The 17,578-nt window shown below is 43.5% G+C and overlaps 2 protein-coding genes across 3 annotated transcripts in view; both read right to left on the bottom strand.

The window, feature by feature from the left end:
- Positions 1-3,138: 3,138 nt before the first annotated feature.
- LOC134564671 (acrosin-like) lies at positions 3,139-5,393 on the bottom strand. The gene is made up of 5 exons (XM_063423686.1): positions 5,332-5,393; positions 4,821-5,033; positions 4,284-4,549; positions 3,864-4,000; positions 3,139-3,456 (listed from the first exon to the last, which is right to left on the bottom strand). Exons 1-5 carry the CDS (start codon positions 5,391-5,393, stop codon positions 3,139-3,141), a joined length of 996 nt encoding a protein of 331 aa, XP_063279756.1.
- Positions 5,394-12,814: 7,421 nt separating this feature from the next.
- LNPEP (leucyl and cystinyl aminopeptidase) overlaps positions 12,815-17,578 on the bottom strand; it is a 57,030-nt gene continuing 52,266 nt past the window's right edge. For both annotated transcript variants that reach the window (XM_063422669.1, XM_063422671.1), the window contains 5 exons: positions 16,898-17,082; positions 16,074-16,235; positions 15,101-15,241; positions 14,531-14,612; positions 12,815-13,544 (listed from right to left, as the gene is read on the bottom strand). In XM_063422669.1, the coding sequence (XP_063278739.1) occupies positions 13,413-13,544; positions 14,531-14,612; positions 15,101-15,241; positions 16,074-16,235; positions 16,898-17,082 (702 nt within the window). In that variant the 3' untranslated portion in view covers positions 12,815-13,412. The remainder of the gene's footprint in view (positions 13,545-14,530; positions 14,613-15,100; positions 15,242-16,073; positions 16,236-16,897; positions 17,083-17,578) is intronic.

The following is a 17,578-nucleotide window of genomic DNA, read 5'->3' as shown; positions in this document are numbered from 1 at the left end:
CTGTCACCAGAACCCCCAGGCCCCTTTCTGCCTGGGCACTGTCCAGCCACACCGTCTCCAGCCTGTGGTGCTGCAGGGGGTTGTTGTGACTCGAGGGCAGGACCTGGCACTTGGACTTGTTAAATCTCATATTGTTGGATTCAGCCCACCTGTCCAGCCTGTCCACTTCCCTCTGCAGAGCCCTCCTACCCTCTAACAGATCAATACTTGCACCCGATTTGGTATCATCTCAAATTTGTTAATGGTGGACTCAGTCCCCTCCTCCAGACCATTAATATTCAGCAGGACTGACCCCAGCACTGATCCCTGGGAGGCTCCACTGATGATCAGTCTCCATCTGGATTCAGCACCGTTCACCACCACTCTCTGGGCCTGGCCATCCAGACAGTTCTTAACCCAGTGCTCCTGTCCAAGCCATGGGCTGCCAGCTTTTCCAGGAGTGTGCTACGGGAGATGGTGTAAAAGGCTTTGCTGAAGGTCAGGTGGACAACATCCACAGCCTTCCTTTCATCCACCTGACCTGTCAGCTGGTCATAAAAGGAGATGATGTTGGTCAAAGTACAACCTGCCCCTCCTTAATGCATGCTGGCTGGGTCTGATCCCTCAGCTGTCCTGTAGGTGCTGTGTTCTCACATTCAAGACGATCTGTTCCATAACCTTACTGGGCACCAAGGTCAGGCTGACAGGCCTGTAGTTTTCCATGTGCTCCTTATAGCCTTTCTTATGGGATGAGCATTGTGTTGGCCAACCCAGTCAGCCGGTTACCCAGGACTGATGGTAAATGATGGAAGGCATCTTGGCAAGGTCTTCCGCCATCTCACGCATCACCCTAGGATGAATCCTATATGGTCTCATAGACTTGAGAGCATCTCAGTGGCTCAGCAGGTCACTATCTGCTTCATCCTGGATAACAGGGGAGGCTATTCTGTTCCCTGTCCCCATCTACCAGCTCAGGAAGCCAGTTGTCCTAAGGACAACCCGTTGTCCTGGATCCTTTGCTTCAGTTTTCTTACTGTTGAAAACTGAAGCAAAGATGATAGGTACCTCAGCCTTTTCCTCATCCTATATTCCTTCCCTTGTCCAATAAAGAATGGAGGTCCTCCTTGCCCCTCCAAGATGCATTAAGATCACCAAAAGACTTTGCCCAGTTTGACAAACTCTCCAAAGAAGCAACTGCTCATCTGTGACGATTGAAGCTCCCCCTCCCTGAACATGCCTCTGTGAAACTTGGGCTGTGAGTTAACCCTCCTGAGAGGAACGTGAAGTAAGGTTGTCTGGGTGTTATCCAAGACTAGCAGGAGGAGCACCAGTACTGGACAGAAACAATCCACACAGAAAGCCAACTCAGCCACTGTGCTGAAAATCAACTCTGAATGTTTAACTCTGTAGCCAATGAGCATTAATACCTTTGTTTGCTAAAATGGATAAACAGTGAAAAGTTTTGAACACTTTGGGGAACCACACCATCAAGAAGACCAGGATGAAGAAAGATGCAACAGGATGCTTTCTGGATCCAAGTCTGGTGATAGACTTCTGCTTAAACTATCTCTTTCTCTCCCTCTGGCCCTCCTCTCTTTCCTATTTCTATGTCTGTACTTCATATTTACCGTTAAATAAAATCCATACTGTTGACTTGGGCACAAGGTGTGGTGTGCACCTTAATTCAGGTAGAGGCATGAGTCAGTAATTGGATCATAGTAGATGTGCTGGCAGAACAGACTGCTGCTGTGAGAGGGTGAGATGTCCAGCCGATCCTTGGCCCAGAGATTGGCACTGGAGAAGGCAGATACAGCTCTTATCTTCCCTTAAGTGTTTGTGCAGTGGTGTTACAACCCACTCCTATGTGGAGGGGAACAACCAAGATTCATAGATGTTCACAGATGAAAAAGAATAGCAAAAAGCAAAAGGGTCCAAACAAACCCTCACAAATTTTTATTAACAAACTACATGCTCAGCATGGCAATTGGTATATGTTTTGCCACTGTCTTCTAATAGTAAGATAAATAAAAAAATAAAAGAACAAAAGAATAAAAGAATAAAAGAATAAAAGAATAAAAGAATAAAAGAATAAAAGAATAAAAGAATAAAAGAATAAAAGAATAAAAGAATAAAAGAATAAAAGAATAAAAGAATAGAGGGAAGAAGAAGGGAAAGAGAAATCAGGTAGGAGAGAAAAGAAGATTACTGTCCTGGGTCCAGCATTGATCCAGCCAACAGGTGTTCAGGGTCCTGAGAGAATGCCACCCATCCTGTGTGGTGGTACATTTTTACAGGTAAATTTTCCCCATTGTGGGATTAGGTAACTCACTCTTCATACAAATGAGTTAGCACGTGCAACCCAGTATTCTGGACTTTTCTGGAAATGGGCTGGGAGGCTTTGTGGGTTTTTTGGTGGTCTTGATTCTCCCTCTATTGGTCTTGCTTTGCTCCTTGACCCCACTCCTGCACTTAAGATTTTCTTTATGTTGTGTGGTCACCATGGACTGGAACAGGAAATTCAGCTCCAGAGTGGTGCTGCCTTACCTACAAGGCTCCCCTTTCCAGGGACAGCCTGTTATAACTTGTCTGCTTGATGCCTGTTGGTGTTTAGGGCATAGCGATGCATTAACTCTTTACTGCTTAGGTTTCTACATTGGTCAAAAAACTCAGTTACCATCTGATAGGGACAAAAATCCTCCTTAGGGCACAGAGGAGAGTGAAGGGCAACACATTCTTAATGACAGGACAATATCTGCACCCTTTTTTTTTTTTTTTTTCCCTTTTTTCTTGTTTGCCTAGTGTTGTGTTTCTTGCAATTGTTGTTTTTGCAGACAAAGTGCCAGATGCTAGTTTTCCACTGTGGTTTTATCAATATCTGTAGGGAAGGCATTGATCTGTACAGAAGGGACTGTGAAGCCAAATTCTTCCTAGATGAGGATGAAGGGATCCCTGAGTTAGGGGTGTTTGGGCAATGATCAAGCCAGCAGGATTTTAAAGAAATTGGATGCAGAGAATTCTCAGAGCAGAAAATACAGGTCTCTTCTTTTTTGCTTACAATTTAAAATTTAATTCAGTTTAATGAAATTCATATTAATGTAACTCAGAAGGAAAGGGTTGTGGTCTGCTATATCCTGAACTGTAGCTGGTCCATTCTGCTGTTCAAAATATTTTTCCCTTTAGGAAGCGCAAGATATCCTTCAGCAGATTGAAGAATTGCAGCAGCTTTTCACGTGGAAATGGGCAGGGTTGGGTTGGTCTTGGAGGCAGCGTCTGCGGGGGTGTAGGTGGCGCTGGAGTAACTGGTGATGCTGGCCTCATTCCCGTCTTAGTCCAGATCCAGTTGTAGAAGTACTGAGTGGAGCTGGAGACTGCGGGCCGTTTAGGTCTAGCACAGCCGACTCCCCAGCTGGTCACACCAATTTGCCAGAAGAAGCCACCACGCTTATCTTGGCAGACAAGAGGCCCCCCGCTGTCACCCTGAAGCAGAGCAGGGAAGATTAAGGTGTCTTTGTCTGCCCTTGTCAGCAGTTAAAGTTGACTCCTTTACTCTCCCAGCCCCCGCCAGAACTGGACTCCTGGCAGAGCAAGGGCTCTGCTCGAGTCTGGAACCTGTGGAACCTTGACACCCTTAGGAGTAGGTTGTGAGCCTGTAAGGTGGGGTTCACAATCTTCCCTGTGCTTGGATGTTTCAGGGTTGGCACCTGGACCTCACAGAGGTCCCCAAGGACCCGTGGATGGGAAAGGGGGTGGAAGCTCCAGTGGCAGTGCAGAGGTGGGACTGGGAAAGCAACCGGCCAGGGAAAGCACACGCTGGGCTGTGCTTGGGTGGTGTGATGGGGCATCCCACACTTCTGGGGGCCGGGGTACTCATAGCACGCTCCTACCTGGCAGGTGCCAACGCCGCCTTGCCCAGCACACACGTGGAAATCATACACGTACCCCTGCAGCCACTCGCTACTGTTGCAGAGCTGGAGGTCCACGACTTGGACCTTAGCCTGCTGCAGGATATCTCTACCTGAAGCTGTGAGTAGAGAAAGGAATGAGCTCCCAGCAGCTCCTTGCCCATTCTCCTGGCCTGTCTGTGTGTTGAAGTCCTTCCCTAGGGCTTGGCTGCCTCTAGAGAAGTGTTGGGAGAGGTGTGTCACTGCTGTCTGGCACTGGGCAGCAGGCCAGGCCCATCTCTCCAGAGGCATATGTCCCACAGCCCAACTCTCATTTTGGCCTCTGCTGTCAGAAAGCCCTAACCATCTATCCCTGGTGGGCCAAGCTTGCCCTCAGGGCACAGGTCCTTTATGGGAACTCACATTTCACAATTCTGTCACCCCAGCCAGCAACATAGCAGTTGTTCAGCTCCGTCACTTTCACTCCAGGACCAGGCAGGCAGGCGGTCTGAATGGTGGAGCTGCACTGCACTGGCCGGTCCAATTCCAGCAAGGCGACGTCGTTATACTCAAGCTGAGGAGTGTATTTTTCATGCATGATCAGCTGCTTAATCCGGCGCACTTCCACTTCAGGGGCTACCTGGCCCAAGGAAGTGGCCCCAAGCACGACGGCCCACTCGCTGAGGGGACTGGAAGGCAGATGGAGAGAGGGGTGAGAGGGAGTAGAATCATGTGCTGTGACAGCCCAGCACTTCCCTGCCATCTGCTTCCTGAGGCAGAGAGGAAAACAGCACTACAGAGAGTGAAATTAGACTTGAGATATGTTAAGCTGGACGCTGCTAGGAAGCAGTGGCATGAACCCAGTCTTCTCCCTGAACAGTCTCTCAGCTGGGCCCTGCAGTGTGCTGGCACTAGGCACATGCAAGGAAGGGGATATCCCTGTGCCCAGGTCCTCCTTACTTTGTCCTGTTGATAAAGCAGTGGGCAGCTGTGAGTAGCCACTTTGAGCTGATGAGGGTCCCTCCACAGACGTGCACAGAGAGCGGTGGTTTCCAGATGCAGCGGATACTGGCAATCCCAGCCCAGGCCCCAGACCCTGGCATGACATCTGTGCCACCCACGACGCGTGATGAGCTGATGGTAGTGCCCATGGGCCGGAGCCCACAGGTCTGTCTGTAAGAGGAAAGTCATTACTGTCCCATGAGAAGGCTTGCTGCTGTGCTGAAGGTCGGCCATCTTCCCTCCCCACAAGGCTGTGGTTGCAAAGGCAGCAGGGCCTGAGGCGTGCATATGTCTGCCCGTTTCTGCTTCAGCCCCATAGACAAGTGGTGCCAAAGCCTGGGCACTGGTGATAAACTGAGACTCCCACCCAGGGTTTTGGAAAATAATATGGCCACAGGTGACAAGTGGGTACCCACAGAAAACCCCCTAGGCCTTTGCCTGGACCCCCTCAGAGCCTAAGGCTACTTACCCACAGGTGCCATGTGCAGGTCCGCACAGAGCCAGTAGGATGAGGATGCACAGCAAAATCATTGCTGTCAGAGATGCAAGTCAGCTGCAAGGAGAGAGGGCTTGTCACCTCTAGGACAGCTGCCAACGCAATGCCCACAGAACCTGCAGTGCCACAGTGCCCTTGGCTCTGGGGCTGATGTCACAGAGGGACTGGTTCCATGTTCCGGGCATGGTGCTGGCACCTGGAGGCAGGGGAGAAGGGCAAGGTAGAGGTGTAGAACCACAGAAAGGTCTGGATTGGAAGGTACCTTAAGGATCAACTAGTTTCAAACCCCAGCCATGCACATAGATGCCTTCCATTACACCAGGCTGCTCAGAGTCCCATCCAAGCTGGCCCCAAATGGTAAAAGAAATGGGACATCCACAACTTCTCTGGGCAACCTGTGCCAGTACTGTGCTAATGATACAAGATTTTGCTTGTTATCTAAAAATCCGACAGAATTAGCAGTAACAATAATTAAAAGCAGCACACATTCTGATTTTTAAAAACAATTTGTGACATTGTTTTTACTTGCTTTGCTTGAGACAGGAAAGTCAACCAAACAAATATAACTGTCTCAAGGCCTAAGCTCTTTTGGTGTTGTTTAGAAACTAACTATGAAGGACTCTAATTAAAAGTAATTTTCCTTCAAGAAGATGGATCCCTTTACAGTTGAGCTTGCTTATTTTGTTGTTTCCATTGGACTACTGAACAGCTTACCCCTATTTTGAGAGGTGAAGCAGAGGCTGTGCATTGGACTGCCATTTCAGTTACTTCCAACAAGTTCCTCTCTTTGATGACCAAATTCCAATTTTCTTACCTTTTCTTTGATGAAGTTCAGGAAGGACCAAGGAGATGGAAGGCTCCTGCCCAGATATCCAGATATCCAGAATCCAGTTGCAAGTTCCCTGGTGTGCTCTACAGCACACACAGAGAAGGATCAAATGTCAGCAGCCTAAGACACTGCATTTCCAGCTGCTGTCCCAAGACCTGGAAGCCTCTAGGACCTGTGTTCCTTTATTCCACTGCACCCTTGCCCTCTTCTCTGAGTGGGCACAGTTCCAGCCCTGTGGAGGGACCCTTTCCCTTTGTGCCTGACTCGCCTGCCCACAGCTGCATTTTGCAGATCCCAGCCCAGGGAGGCCGTGCCTTGCACATGAGAGTAAGCAGGACTGCAAACACAGTTATCTGTGAAAATACGCCACTTTATTTCTACAGCAACTAAGTCACCATCAGCCATTGTGCATATGTGGAGGGGAAGTGTGGGCAGGACATGAATGGGCCTTTGGCACTGAGGCTGCCTTTGGATCAGCTGGCATTGCCCCAGAAGGAAAGGGTTGTGGTCCACTGCAGCCTGAACTGCAGCCAATCAATCAATCCTTCCCTAGCATGCTTCCAGGCTGCCTGCCTTCAAGCTGCAGTTGGACGTGAGTGTGAGATGTGGCTGGGTTTTTGTTTCTTTGAACTCAGTAAATCTGGTAATCCCATCCCCCTGCCTTGGTTACAGGGGAAAAGAGAAACAAAAATATTTACTTCAGTTTGTTGCTGTAGTTCTTTGGCTGTTAAGGCAGAAAGACTCTTCATGCAGTGCCAGCACTGGTATTTTGGGTGAAGTGGACATGCGCTCTAGGCCTTTGTCTTTTGCAAAGGGAAAAAAACAGGAAAGAAAAGAGGGAAAAAGAGAAAAAAAAAGAGAGAGAAAAAAGAGAAAGGAGAAAAAAAGGAGAAAAAAGTGGGAAAAACAAAGGAGAGAGAGAGAAAAAAAGAATTAAAAAGAGGATAAAGGTTTTTCCTGGAAGGTGTGCTTGCACCAAGGGAAGCCTGATCCTTGTGTGGCTGAACCTTCGCCCTTGCAGGTTCTTGAGGGCCTTTGTTGTTGATGGCCACGTCCCATGGCCAAGTGTGATCTAGGGAGATCTGCAAGTGTCACCTTTGGACACTGAAAGTTGCTGTGGTGAAAACTGCAGGTTTTTTGTTTTGCTTTGGCTTGCTATTTCCCCTACTTTGGAAATTTCCTCTCCCTCCCTCCTCCTTTTTCTCTCCCCTTAGGAAGTGCAGGAACAGGTCAGGAAATTTACACTTTGTGTGAAACTCTCCCTCTCTGTGTGAAACCCAAATACTTTCAAATTCCCACTGCATACAATATAGGTGATACTAAAGTCTGTTTTATATGGGTATGGGAAAAACTATTAGCCTGTGTTTTTAGAACTGTACCTGGAGGATAAGTCATGCTGAGGTGTGATAGTTATGGACTTGCATGTATGCAGGGTTGGATGATGCCTGGGAAGACGTAAGAAAGCTGTACACACCCAGCCCCCAGCTTGTACCTTCCCCCTGCTATACAGATGAAGAGGCAGCAATTAACTGGGGAATGATGAGCAATGCCATCAGTATTCCATATGGGAAGTTGGAAGGAGACTCTCTGCTGAGATCCTGGTAGAAGGGCCACCACTATTGTGGGTTTGTCCACTGCACAAAGTCTCTATGCCTGTTGCACCATGTTACACCATGCACAGCAAAATGTGCCATGATATTACATGAATAAATACAGTTATTTCCACAGTATTTTAAAAATATTACAGCTTTTAAACCAAGGGGGAAAGCCTCCCCAGAGGCTCTGGTGTGAGCCTTCACCACAGGGCTGGATAATTCATAGTTTGATTTCTCACAGAGGCTGCTCCTAACTTGGAGAGGTCAAAAGAATGATGCGATGGCTGCAGATGCTGGTCTGTTGATTTTCTTTTTTTGTTCTTGAGTTCATTTATCATGGAGCTGATTTGATCTTGTGCCATGCAAAGATTTTAAAAAACCCTGCTGTGTCATGAGCAAATCTGAGTTGTCCAGCGAAAAATGAAATTTGAGGTTTCATAATTTCAGGAATACTTGTTGCAAAGCTGGAGCAAAATGGACTTGGAAGAAAGGACAGGTGTGCACCATTGAGGGATAGAGTGCAAATGAAATCAAGTGGGTATTTCATCCTTGGATGGATGCACTGATTTAACTGTAGTTTCTGCACCAGCTCACTCCCCAATACCAAGAACAAATGCCACTTTTTTTGCAGACCTCTGAATCCTGTGCAAACGTGTACAGATACCACCGATCAGGCACAGCCCCTGGCATCATGAACCCCTTAGCTGGAACCATCAGAAAGAGAAGAACTTTGCTCTGACAGAGCAGGACTACTACTGTTAACCATCCACATCACTCACTAATCTCCTTGGCACTATGTGAGCACTACATGAGTTCTTCTGCAGGCAGGTCCATATCACCAGTTGTTCTCCTTGAGGGAAAGTGGCATCCTTGATCTTTCTCCAGGCTTTATTTTTTAAAAATTCAAGACAGTTTAAGAGCATAATTCAGCTAAACACATCTGCCTTAGAGGGATCCTACCCTTAAAAATGGAAGTGTGGGGGAAGAAAGCAGTCTATCCTTACGTGGAGGTAAAACAGATGTTTCTCCTCCATGGCTGGGCAAGCCTGCACAGACCTAGGGGTAAGGGCCTAGCACAATAATAATGGCCAAACTGGTGCACCTCTGATGCCCACTTTGAATGTGAGCATGATAGCCACCTGTCATAGTTAGTAACAGGGTGGAGCTTTGTCTTCCATTCCCAGACAACCCACCCCAGTAGGTACAGTTCATCCTCAGGACCAAGTAGGATGAGCAACACATCCCTCATGACTTCTCTGAGCTGGATGAGATCTGTGTGAAAGAGGCTGAAGATGCTGAATATCAAGAAATGGCAAGGTAAACCCCTGCTGCCAGCTGTGATGGGAGAGATGTGCCCACAGCTGGCAGTACCCTCGGGCTCTGCTTTCTGCTCTCTGGAACACTTTCTGCAGCTGCTGCTGTGAGCAGCCTTCTCCTCTTGCCACCCCAGAGCTTTAGCAATGCAGTTGGAGATCTGGAGCTGAAGAGGAGGTGAAAGACATTACCAAGTGAAGGATCAAAGCCCTGTGTGGCTACTCTGTCCTTGCATAGCCTCTGAGCTGAGGAGCTGCACCACCAATGAAAGGATGCTGCTGGACAATTGTGCCCATAGCATCAAAGACACTGAAGGTAATAATGTAGGAGGCACATCCCTCTGGGAGTGACAAAGCTTGGTTTGTCACATGGCTCTTCACTCCCAAATCAACCTCGCCCCAATGATGCATCCTCTTTCAGAAGTTCTGCTCTATCTTTAAATTCTGTAGTCATCCCTCTAGTATTGCTAAGGCTTGCTCATGAAGTCAGTTCTTAAGGCATCCAAGGAAACATCTGCTTACTACAGTGTCTGCATTTTGTACAGCACGAATACTTTGTGTCCTGCAGTTGGTAGTCTCATTTACTAAGTACTACTTAGTTTACTTAGTACTACAAAGAATTCCATAATCCTGCATTACCTGCGTTAGTTTGAACGCAGTTAGTTCAAGTTTTTGTCTTCACTAAGCTTAATTACACATACTAGCTAGCCATACTCACACTACCCCTAACCAGAATCCAGCTAATGATACATCCAACTTTTTCTGGCTCTCAGGGTAGAGTGGCAGTCCTCACCTTCCACTGGAGGCTTTTGCATAGCCCTCCTAACACTGGGTTTCTGCTCTTTGTCTTGCAGTGACACCTCATCCTTTTCCTGACCCTCATCCTGCCCTAAGCCCATGTCCAACATGAGCCTTGCCAGCAAAAGCTGTCTACCTTGCACCAGGTCTTAGCCATTTCAGTCTTCATCAATTCCCAAGACACTCAAAAAAAAAAGGAGAATTGTATTTATGCATTTCTCATGGACGGAGGAATTGATTGCAGTACAACTAATTAATAGGGCTGGAGACTCCCTAACAGAACAACCATTTAAAAACCTCTACTACTGACACAAAGGAAGTATGCACATCCAACAAATGGTAAAATGAAAAAAACCTCCCCAGCTTTCCAGATTTTCTTGGTACACCTTCCTGTCTAAAATTCAGCTCCATGTTACTGCTTCATCGTTATTACTAAAGCATTTTAACAGAATAGTAAATTTTTGAAATTCCAGAGCAGAAATCAGGAGGAAGATGGGATCCTCTTCCACAGTTTTGATTTTAATGTTTTTAAGACTCAATACTGTGACCAAGGATGAAATAAAACACATGTGACAGGACAACAGGGACAGAAAGTGGAAGTTTACAACTGACTTCTCATTTAATTTAAGAACTGACTATAAGATGGCATATATATGTGTATATATACTAACACCATATATACACACAAATGTTCAAAGATGGAAATTTTTACAGTATTTATGTAGAATTTCAAAGATTTAAAATAAAGGAGGAATCAAAGTAATAACACATGGCAGTATAAAAACTCACAAGAATATACTTAATTGCAATTTTCATTCCATAATTTAACAGCAGTTCTAAATCTGCTTGCATGAATCCACAAAAGATACATGGGTAGTGAAATGAAAATATAAAAAAGTGTGTTTCCTCTTGCCTGTTTAGTGTGTGTATATATATACACGTCCTAGGTTACAATGTAAGATGTGCCCTAAGTATGTATTCTATCACCACCTTCATGAGCTGTTGGAACCAGGTGGGGCAGTGTTTCTCTTGCCCCCTCCCTCTGGACTATCTCCTGTTAATGACCCATCAAGGCCTTGCCCTTGACACACAGAGATAGCTCCTCTGGGAGCTCTCTCTGTTTAATGGCCAATCAAGGACCCACTGCGGGACTCATGAAAGTATTTCAGCCCATTGTGAGATGCTCCGTCCAGGGGGAGGAGCCAAGCATTCCCACCTGGATATCATCTGGGATTTGGGAGAGAACAGGAGGCTTTACCCACTGGATTCCCAGAGGACAAGAGCTACCAGACCTTTCTACAGGATCACTGCTTCAACAAGACTGTGTCATCTGGACTGCTACCACTACCCTAACTAACAGGCTGTCTGTTGGAGTCTAGAACATCCCTCTGGCCACCCTGGAGGATTTGAAGACTGTACAGGAGGGTCTGAGATCTGTACGGGGGGGTCAGTCAGACCCACACAGATCCCAGGAGGACACTGCCTCTGATTCCTGTCCATGGGAGTGAACACTCACATGCAGGAAGAATCACAAATCCTAAGAATTTAAAATAAGTAGTGGATGGTTTATTATAGAATATAAATATAGAAATTAGGATTCTTAGTATATGGGGCTGAAGAGGCAAGATGGAGGAATTGGGGAGTGGCCCCTGTCTTCCTTGTTCTTGCTCTCGTCCCCCATATTGTGCTGAGTTGGGTTTTAGAGATTGGCTTAGAGTAGAACTGGACATGTTAGTATAGGTAGTAGGTATTGGTAAAATTTTGTAAATAAAAAGTACGTTTTGGACAGTGGTTGGGTCAAGGGTACCGTACATAAGGTACGGGGCTCTCTGATCCACCCAGTCTGCCGCGTGTCCTGCTCTGCTGGGGACGCCTTGCAGAGCTGAGAAAGAACTAAGATAAGGTACCCTGCCAGGGAGGCCTGGCAGAGCTGAGAAAGAACTGAGATAATGAAGAATAAACAACCTTGGAAATGTGCACCGGTGGACTCAACTTGTCGTCTCTACCTCTGGTGTGTAACACTTAGGGCAAAGAGAAGACTGAAAACCTTATTACCCCTGGGAACAGCAACCCAGAGGAAACTCCCAGGGAACAGCAACCTTGGGGGAACCTTAGTACCTTGGGGAACACCAACCCCAAGGAGAATCTCAGGGAAACAATAACCTTGAGAGGTGTCAGGTTGTATTCTGACTCTGTCAGTGGTCTTTTGTGCTATTGCTTTTATTTTACTTTTTTTTTTCCTGCTGTTAAATTGTATTTCTGACTTGGAGTCTCTCACTGGTTTTGCTTTCAAACCAGCACAATATACTATGCCTCCAAAATGCCTTTTTTTTACCACTTCTGAAAGACCTAGATTGCACTGCAGGTATTTCATCTTTATAGTGTTGCACATTAGGTTGCACATTTAGCTCCTCTTCTTCAGAAGACTTTGAAGATTTGTCTCACGAGATTTTTTACAACAGTAGAAAAACAAATCATTAAAATCTAAATTAGAAGCTTTCCGAAAACTAATGCCATAAAGAGAGAGCAATGATGACAAATTATACTGTGGTTTGTGAATTATCAGGCAATGAAAGACCAGAAGTTTACAAAAATGAAGGGACTGACTAATCTATCAACAGCAAACTCTTTGCAAGTGGTGAAATTGAAAGTCAGTAATGGGCACAAATCAGTATCAGTCTAACAGATGTATCAACCTGAAAAAATCAAATTTTGTGCAGTTGCTCAGAGACCAATACAGCAAAATTAGTTAAAGTTCAATGATTAATTACGAGATTCTCAAAACGATCTTATAAATTCAGAGTAGAAGTTCCAAAGTCACACCAGTGTTTCTGGCAATCCCATCTCTAAAACACTTGGGTTTGCTATCTGTTTCTTCATTTCCATATTACCATCCAGCCACTTTTATATATCAAATCGTATACTATAAGCATAAGATTTATTTTTTATGTGCAATTACTACAGAACACCATGAAAATAAAAAATCCAAACTTAAATCAAATTGGAATTGTATTTATTTTGCCTCTTGAACTTTGTAACATTCACTACCACTTACATATCTGAAATATAATTCTGTTTCACAACAGCTTCTGTATCTACAACTGTGGAAACCGCATACAGTTTTGCATTAAGAAAAATCTTCTGCTCAATGAGCAGTCTGCAAAGAAGTAACAGTTCACGGTAACTCTTTCTTACCTGACTGTCAGTATTAACCCACTGCCAAGAAACTATAACACAACGCCAAAGGAAAGGGCATAAGTTTCACATATAAAATTATATTTAATCATTTGTGCAGATGTTTGGTCTATAGATGAAAACAGTTTCAGGGTATATACTTATATATTGCTCAAAATGCTTCAAGGAAAATAAAAATTCATCTGAGACATGCCCTGAGCTATCTAGACTCCTTAATAGTGCAATGTTGCAGTGATGCCTGGTTACACCCTGGCTTTTGCAAATGAAACACAATAACTGCTCACAGAGCTCCTAAATGGCTGACACAGCACAGTATTATATGCACTACAGCAGCTCTTGTAGCTTTGCCAAGTTTCTATCCATCCACTGGATATTGAGCTGAATTGTGTCGATTGCCTCTTTTACGCAACGCAGTTGAGAACTCTCCTCTGATTTTGATTCAAAAAATGACTTGACCTGTATAGCAAGAATAAAGAAAGAAAATCTTAATTAAAATCAACACTAGCCAGGCAAATAGGTTCAGCAGCAAAGGCTAAACACCTGTGGCAGGAAATCCATTTTTGAGAATTGTTTTTATCTATGCAGTAAGCAAACCTCTCAAAGGAGTTCCCAAAACGCAAGGAAAGCATTTTTCATGGATTCAGCAGCAATAACTCATTTGGTTTCAATATAACATTTCACCAATAAACAGACATTCATTTACCATATCACAAAGCCAACAGTGTTCAGAGTTTTGGAAAAGGAGTTCTATCCTGTAACAAAGAATTGCTTGCTGCAAGCAACCCTCTTCAGCATTTTGGAACAGCCCCCACACCCAATCATCATTATAACTGTCAATGCTAACATTTAGAGTACTATAGATCAAACCATTAATACCTATCTCTACCAAATTATCTGAGTGAAAACATTAGACTAAACTGTAAATGATTCTTGATACATTAACTTCAAGGCCTTATCAGGGAAGACAATACAGTTTTCTAAAAGCTATAAACCAACTCTTGGTTGATACTCAACTTCCATAATAACTCTTTGGGATGGTTGATGGAAAAAAACCACCATAAAGCAAATTTAGGGCACAGTATCACATACCAGAGATACAGAAAGTGTAGCTTGTTTACAAAGTCTAGATCAAAATTACATATAGATCAAATAATTATTTTGTGAGACAGTGTGTTCCAGTGCACAGGATAACACAACAGTATAAACCAATAACTGGGTTCAATTCTGCAATGCAGCCCTGTCACAGACTTGGTATATAATCTCCCAGCATCCATGCATATATTTGCCATGTGCGAAACAGTGAAAGCAACTGATATATATACTTGCAACAGGGTGTCAAGGATATAAATAGCAGGTGAACATGTGTTTTCCTCATCCTTCAATTAAATTAAAACAGCACTGGCACTAGAAAATACCCCTTTCTGATAGACTGAGCCACCAACCTCAAGTAGATGTGCCTTTGTTGCAAACTGAGAAGTTGACCAGCTAATGATATTTTGGATGGTATATGAGCCTAGGTGAAACCTGGAAGACAAACAAATATTTTCAGCTAGGAGACACCTTAAGATGCAGTTTCGGTATATGTATGCATTCTTTTCTACTATTTCTACTTTTTTGTTTAGTAGTTGGAAAGTATTGGTTACTTGGTTTTAGGAATGCAGTAACAATTCAGAAAAAATAAATGCTGAATTAATTCCCTGGATGCCCTTTTAAATCCATTTGATGCACATAAATATCTCAGAACTGAACAAATCATCTTAAGAGACAACAAGCTTGCAAGAAAAATTAAGATCAAGATTGTTTACAATTACTCTGATACTCTAGGATGATTTTTGAGACTTCAAATTTTATGTAGCAAGTTATATTTGTAAACTCTGATTTTAAAACATTATTTAGAATTTTACTATGAATCTTCTTATATGAGCACTACTATTTATTGTCCTGTTTGAAAGAAACAAACAGATGCATTTGCCACTGTGATTTTGAAGTCTCAGCTGCATCAAAAGCCTTACTTTCGTGTAAGCTTTTCCCAGTTCTCTTTGACGAAGTCCCAGGCCAGCAAATACCCAGGCAAACTCTGGCTAACGGTTGCTATGATATGTGAAAGCTCCTGTGACCTGATGATTTCTCCTTCAAGACTGTTCTGCATTAGCCTAGGAGATAAAGCATGCAAAGAGACAGGAAAAATAATCTATTAATATGTTCACATGGGTTTCTGCAATTAGAGAGTCCGCAATTAGCTGCAAAAGATGATGTAATACATCAAGCAAGCAACTTCTGGCATCTGGAAGAAGTCAACAGTACATTTTATTACAACAACTGTATTTACTTAGCTTTAATTTCCAGAGATCAGATGACCTTAGTTCTAATCCAAGTACCTGAATTTTCACTGGTGTTGGAAAAGATGAATTAAACTCAAATAACTTGTAAAAGAAAAACAATACATCGAAGAGATAAGAGAGGGAAGGTGGACACTAAATTACCAGGACAAGTTTGTGTTCTCCATGCAGTAATTAGTCTACTGAGAGGAACATAATGTAAAAAGTCAAATTTTCACCCAAAGAAAGAAATAGAAAAAAGAAGAGGAAAGAAACCCAAATAAAAAATATACCTCAACTAGTTATCGTTTTGATTATAAAGATATACTAATATTTTAAGGTTCTACAGAACAGCCTGCCATTTTGTTACCTGCACTGCAAAATCTGAAATTTTGTGTTACTAGTAGTGCAAAGCCTTTAGGTTCAATTGTTTTCTCTTTATGCATATCCAGAATTTGGTTTTTTATGCTGCTCTGTTACATAAGTTATTTTTAAGTGAAAAATATCAGGTTCTCCGTGTGTATGGACGCTTGTGCAAAGCATTTGGATGGATCTTCGTTAGTGATCAGAAATTTTTTCAACAACAGAAAAAAAGGCAATGTCCTTTTCCAAGAAGCCTTTATCACTTGTAATTTACACAGCATACAACTTTTTGGCTCCTTCATACCACATCAGCTTTCTGGCATCTTCTGTGCTGGCCAAGGCTTCAATCATTTTGCTTTTCTCTGCTTCAGAAACTGAAGAGAAGTACATCCTCAGGAGGAATTCCCAGCCATCATTAGACTTGGCTCCAACTGCATATATGGCTTTCATTACATCACGAGGCAGACTGCAGGGAAAAACAAAAGCAACAAAACAAATAAAACACAGGGGGCACAAAAATGCTCACCTGAGGGAAGAAGAAAGCAGTCACACAATTGAAAGATTAACTTGAAGGAGATGCCTCTCTTTGGAGCAACCAGATTCTGTAGCAACTGTTAAGATTTGGCATGACTGAGTTCACACCAACCTAATACTTTCAGTCACTAGGAAAAAGCAAATAATTTAGTCACATGAAAACAAAGTAAATTGTACATGAAACTGAGAATTTTCTATGGCTCAAAATGTACATGAATCCACAGCAGAATGAATTCTGCATGATAAAAGAGTGTGCTTTGGCTTTGCCACTAAGTAATCTTTCAACGTACAGCTCATGTAATGCAGATGAAAGAAAATTTACGGCTGGCTTTGCAGTTAAACTTAACGAGACTGGAGACAATGTCTAGCACAGTCCTCCTCTCATTGTGAAACAGCAATTATTTCTACACGTGGAACAGTTAAAGAAAATCACTTTTTTTTAATACTAAGTTGTTGGTGGTGGTATGATGGGGTTCTTTTAGGTTTTTTTTATTGTTCTGTTTCTTGTTGGGGTGTTTTTCCCAAACACAATGGCGGCAATGTAACAGGGAAAACAAATGGGTGAAAGAAGTGGAAGCTCAGTTTTTGTGGTACCTTATTGTTCCGTTAGACTTCATCCATGTCTCAAACATCTCAGCGGCAGGTGTTCTGCAGTTTCTTATATCATGGGTGCAGGCAAAATTCAGCAGTGTTGACCGGAGCTCTCGTTCAGACAGGGTCCCATCATCTGTCCAGTGCTGTTGATCAATTTTATCCCCAAACAAGTGCTCTATCCTATGCTAAAGGAGGAAGAAGTTACTAGCAATAGCTGATTTCTTCTACGAGTATTTTCTATATATAAAATTAGTTTAAAATGAGAAAAAAAAAAAGGTTTGAGCTTTTGAACCATGGAAGCTACACAGCAGTTTTTCATCAATTTATTCCAACTTACACATGCTATTTCTTAACTGTAAGAATAAGTATCAGATACCACATAAATCTGAAAGATGGGCCAGGTTACATCTTTAATTGCACATGGAAACTAAAGACTACTCTTTGAGCCATAGCTCAGACTTGCTTGTAATCAGCTTAAAATCTCAATGTACTACAACTTCTGTATGTTTAACTGCTTTGAACTTCACCAAGTCACAGTAAATATGCCTTTGTTTACCACACAGAAACAACTTTTGTATGTCTATAGGCTGAACAGCCTTCAGCTTTGTAGTTCTGTACCTTGCCAAAACCACAGCTGGATGCCTGATCAGCTACTACATCTCAGCTGAAACTTCTGAACTT

The sequence above is a fragment of the Prinia subflava genome, chromosome Z (genome assembly GCF_021018805.1).
Source record: "Prinia subflava isolate CZ2003 ecotype Zambia chromosome Z, Cam_Psub_1.2, whole genome shotgun sequence".
Taxonomy (NCBI): Eukaryota; Metazoa; Chordata; class Aves; order Passeriformes; family Cisticolidae; genus Prinia; species Prinia subflava.
This window is presented reverse-complemented; position numbering and strand designations above follow the sequence as displayed.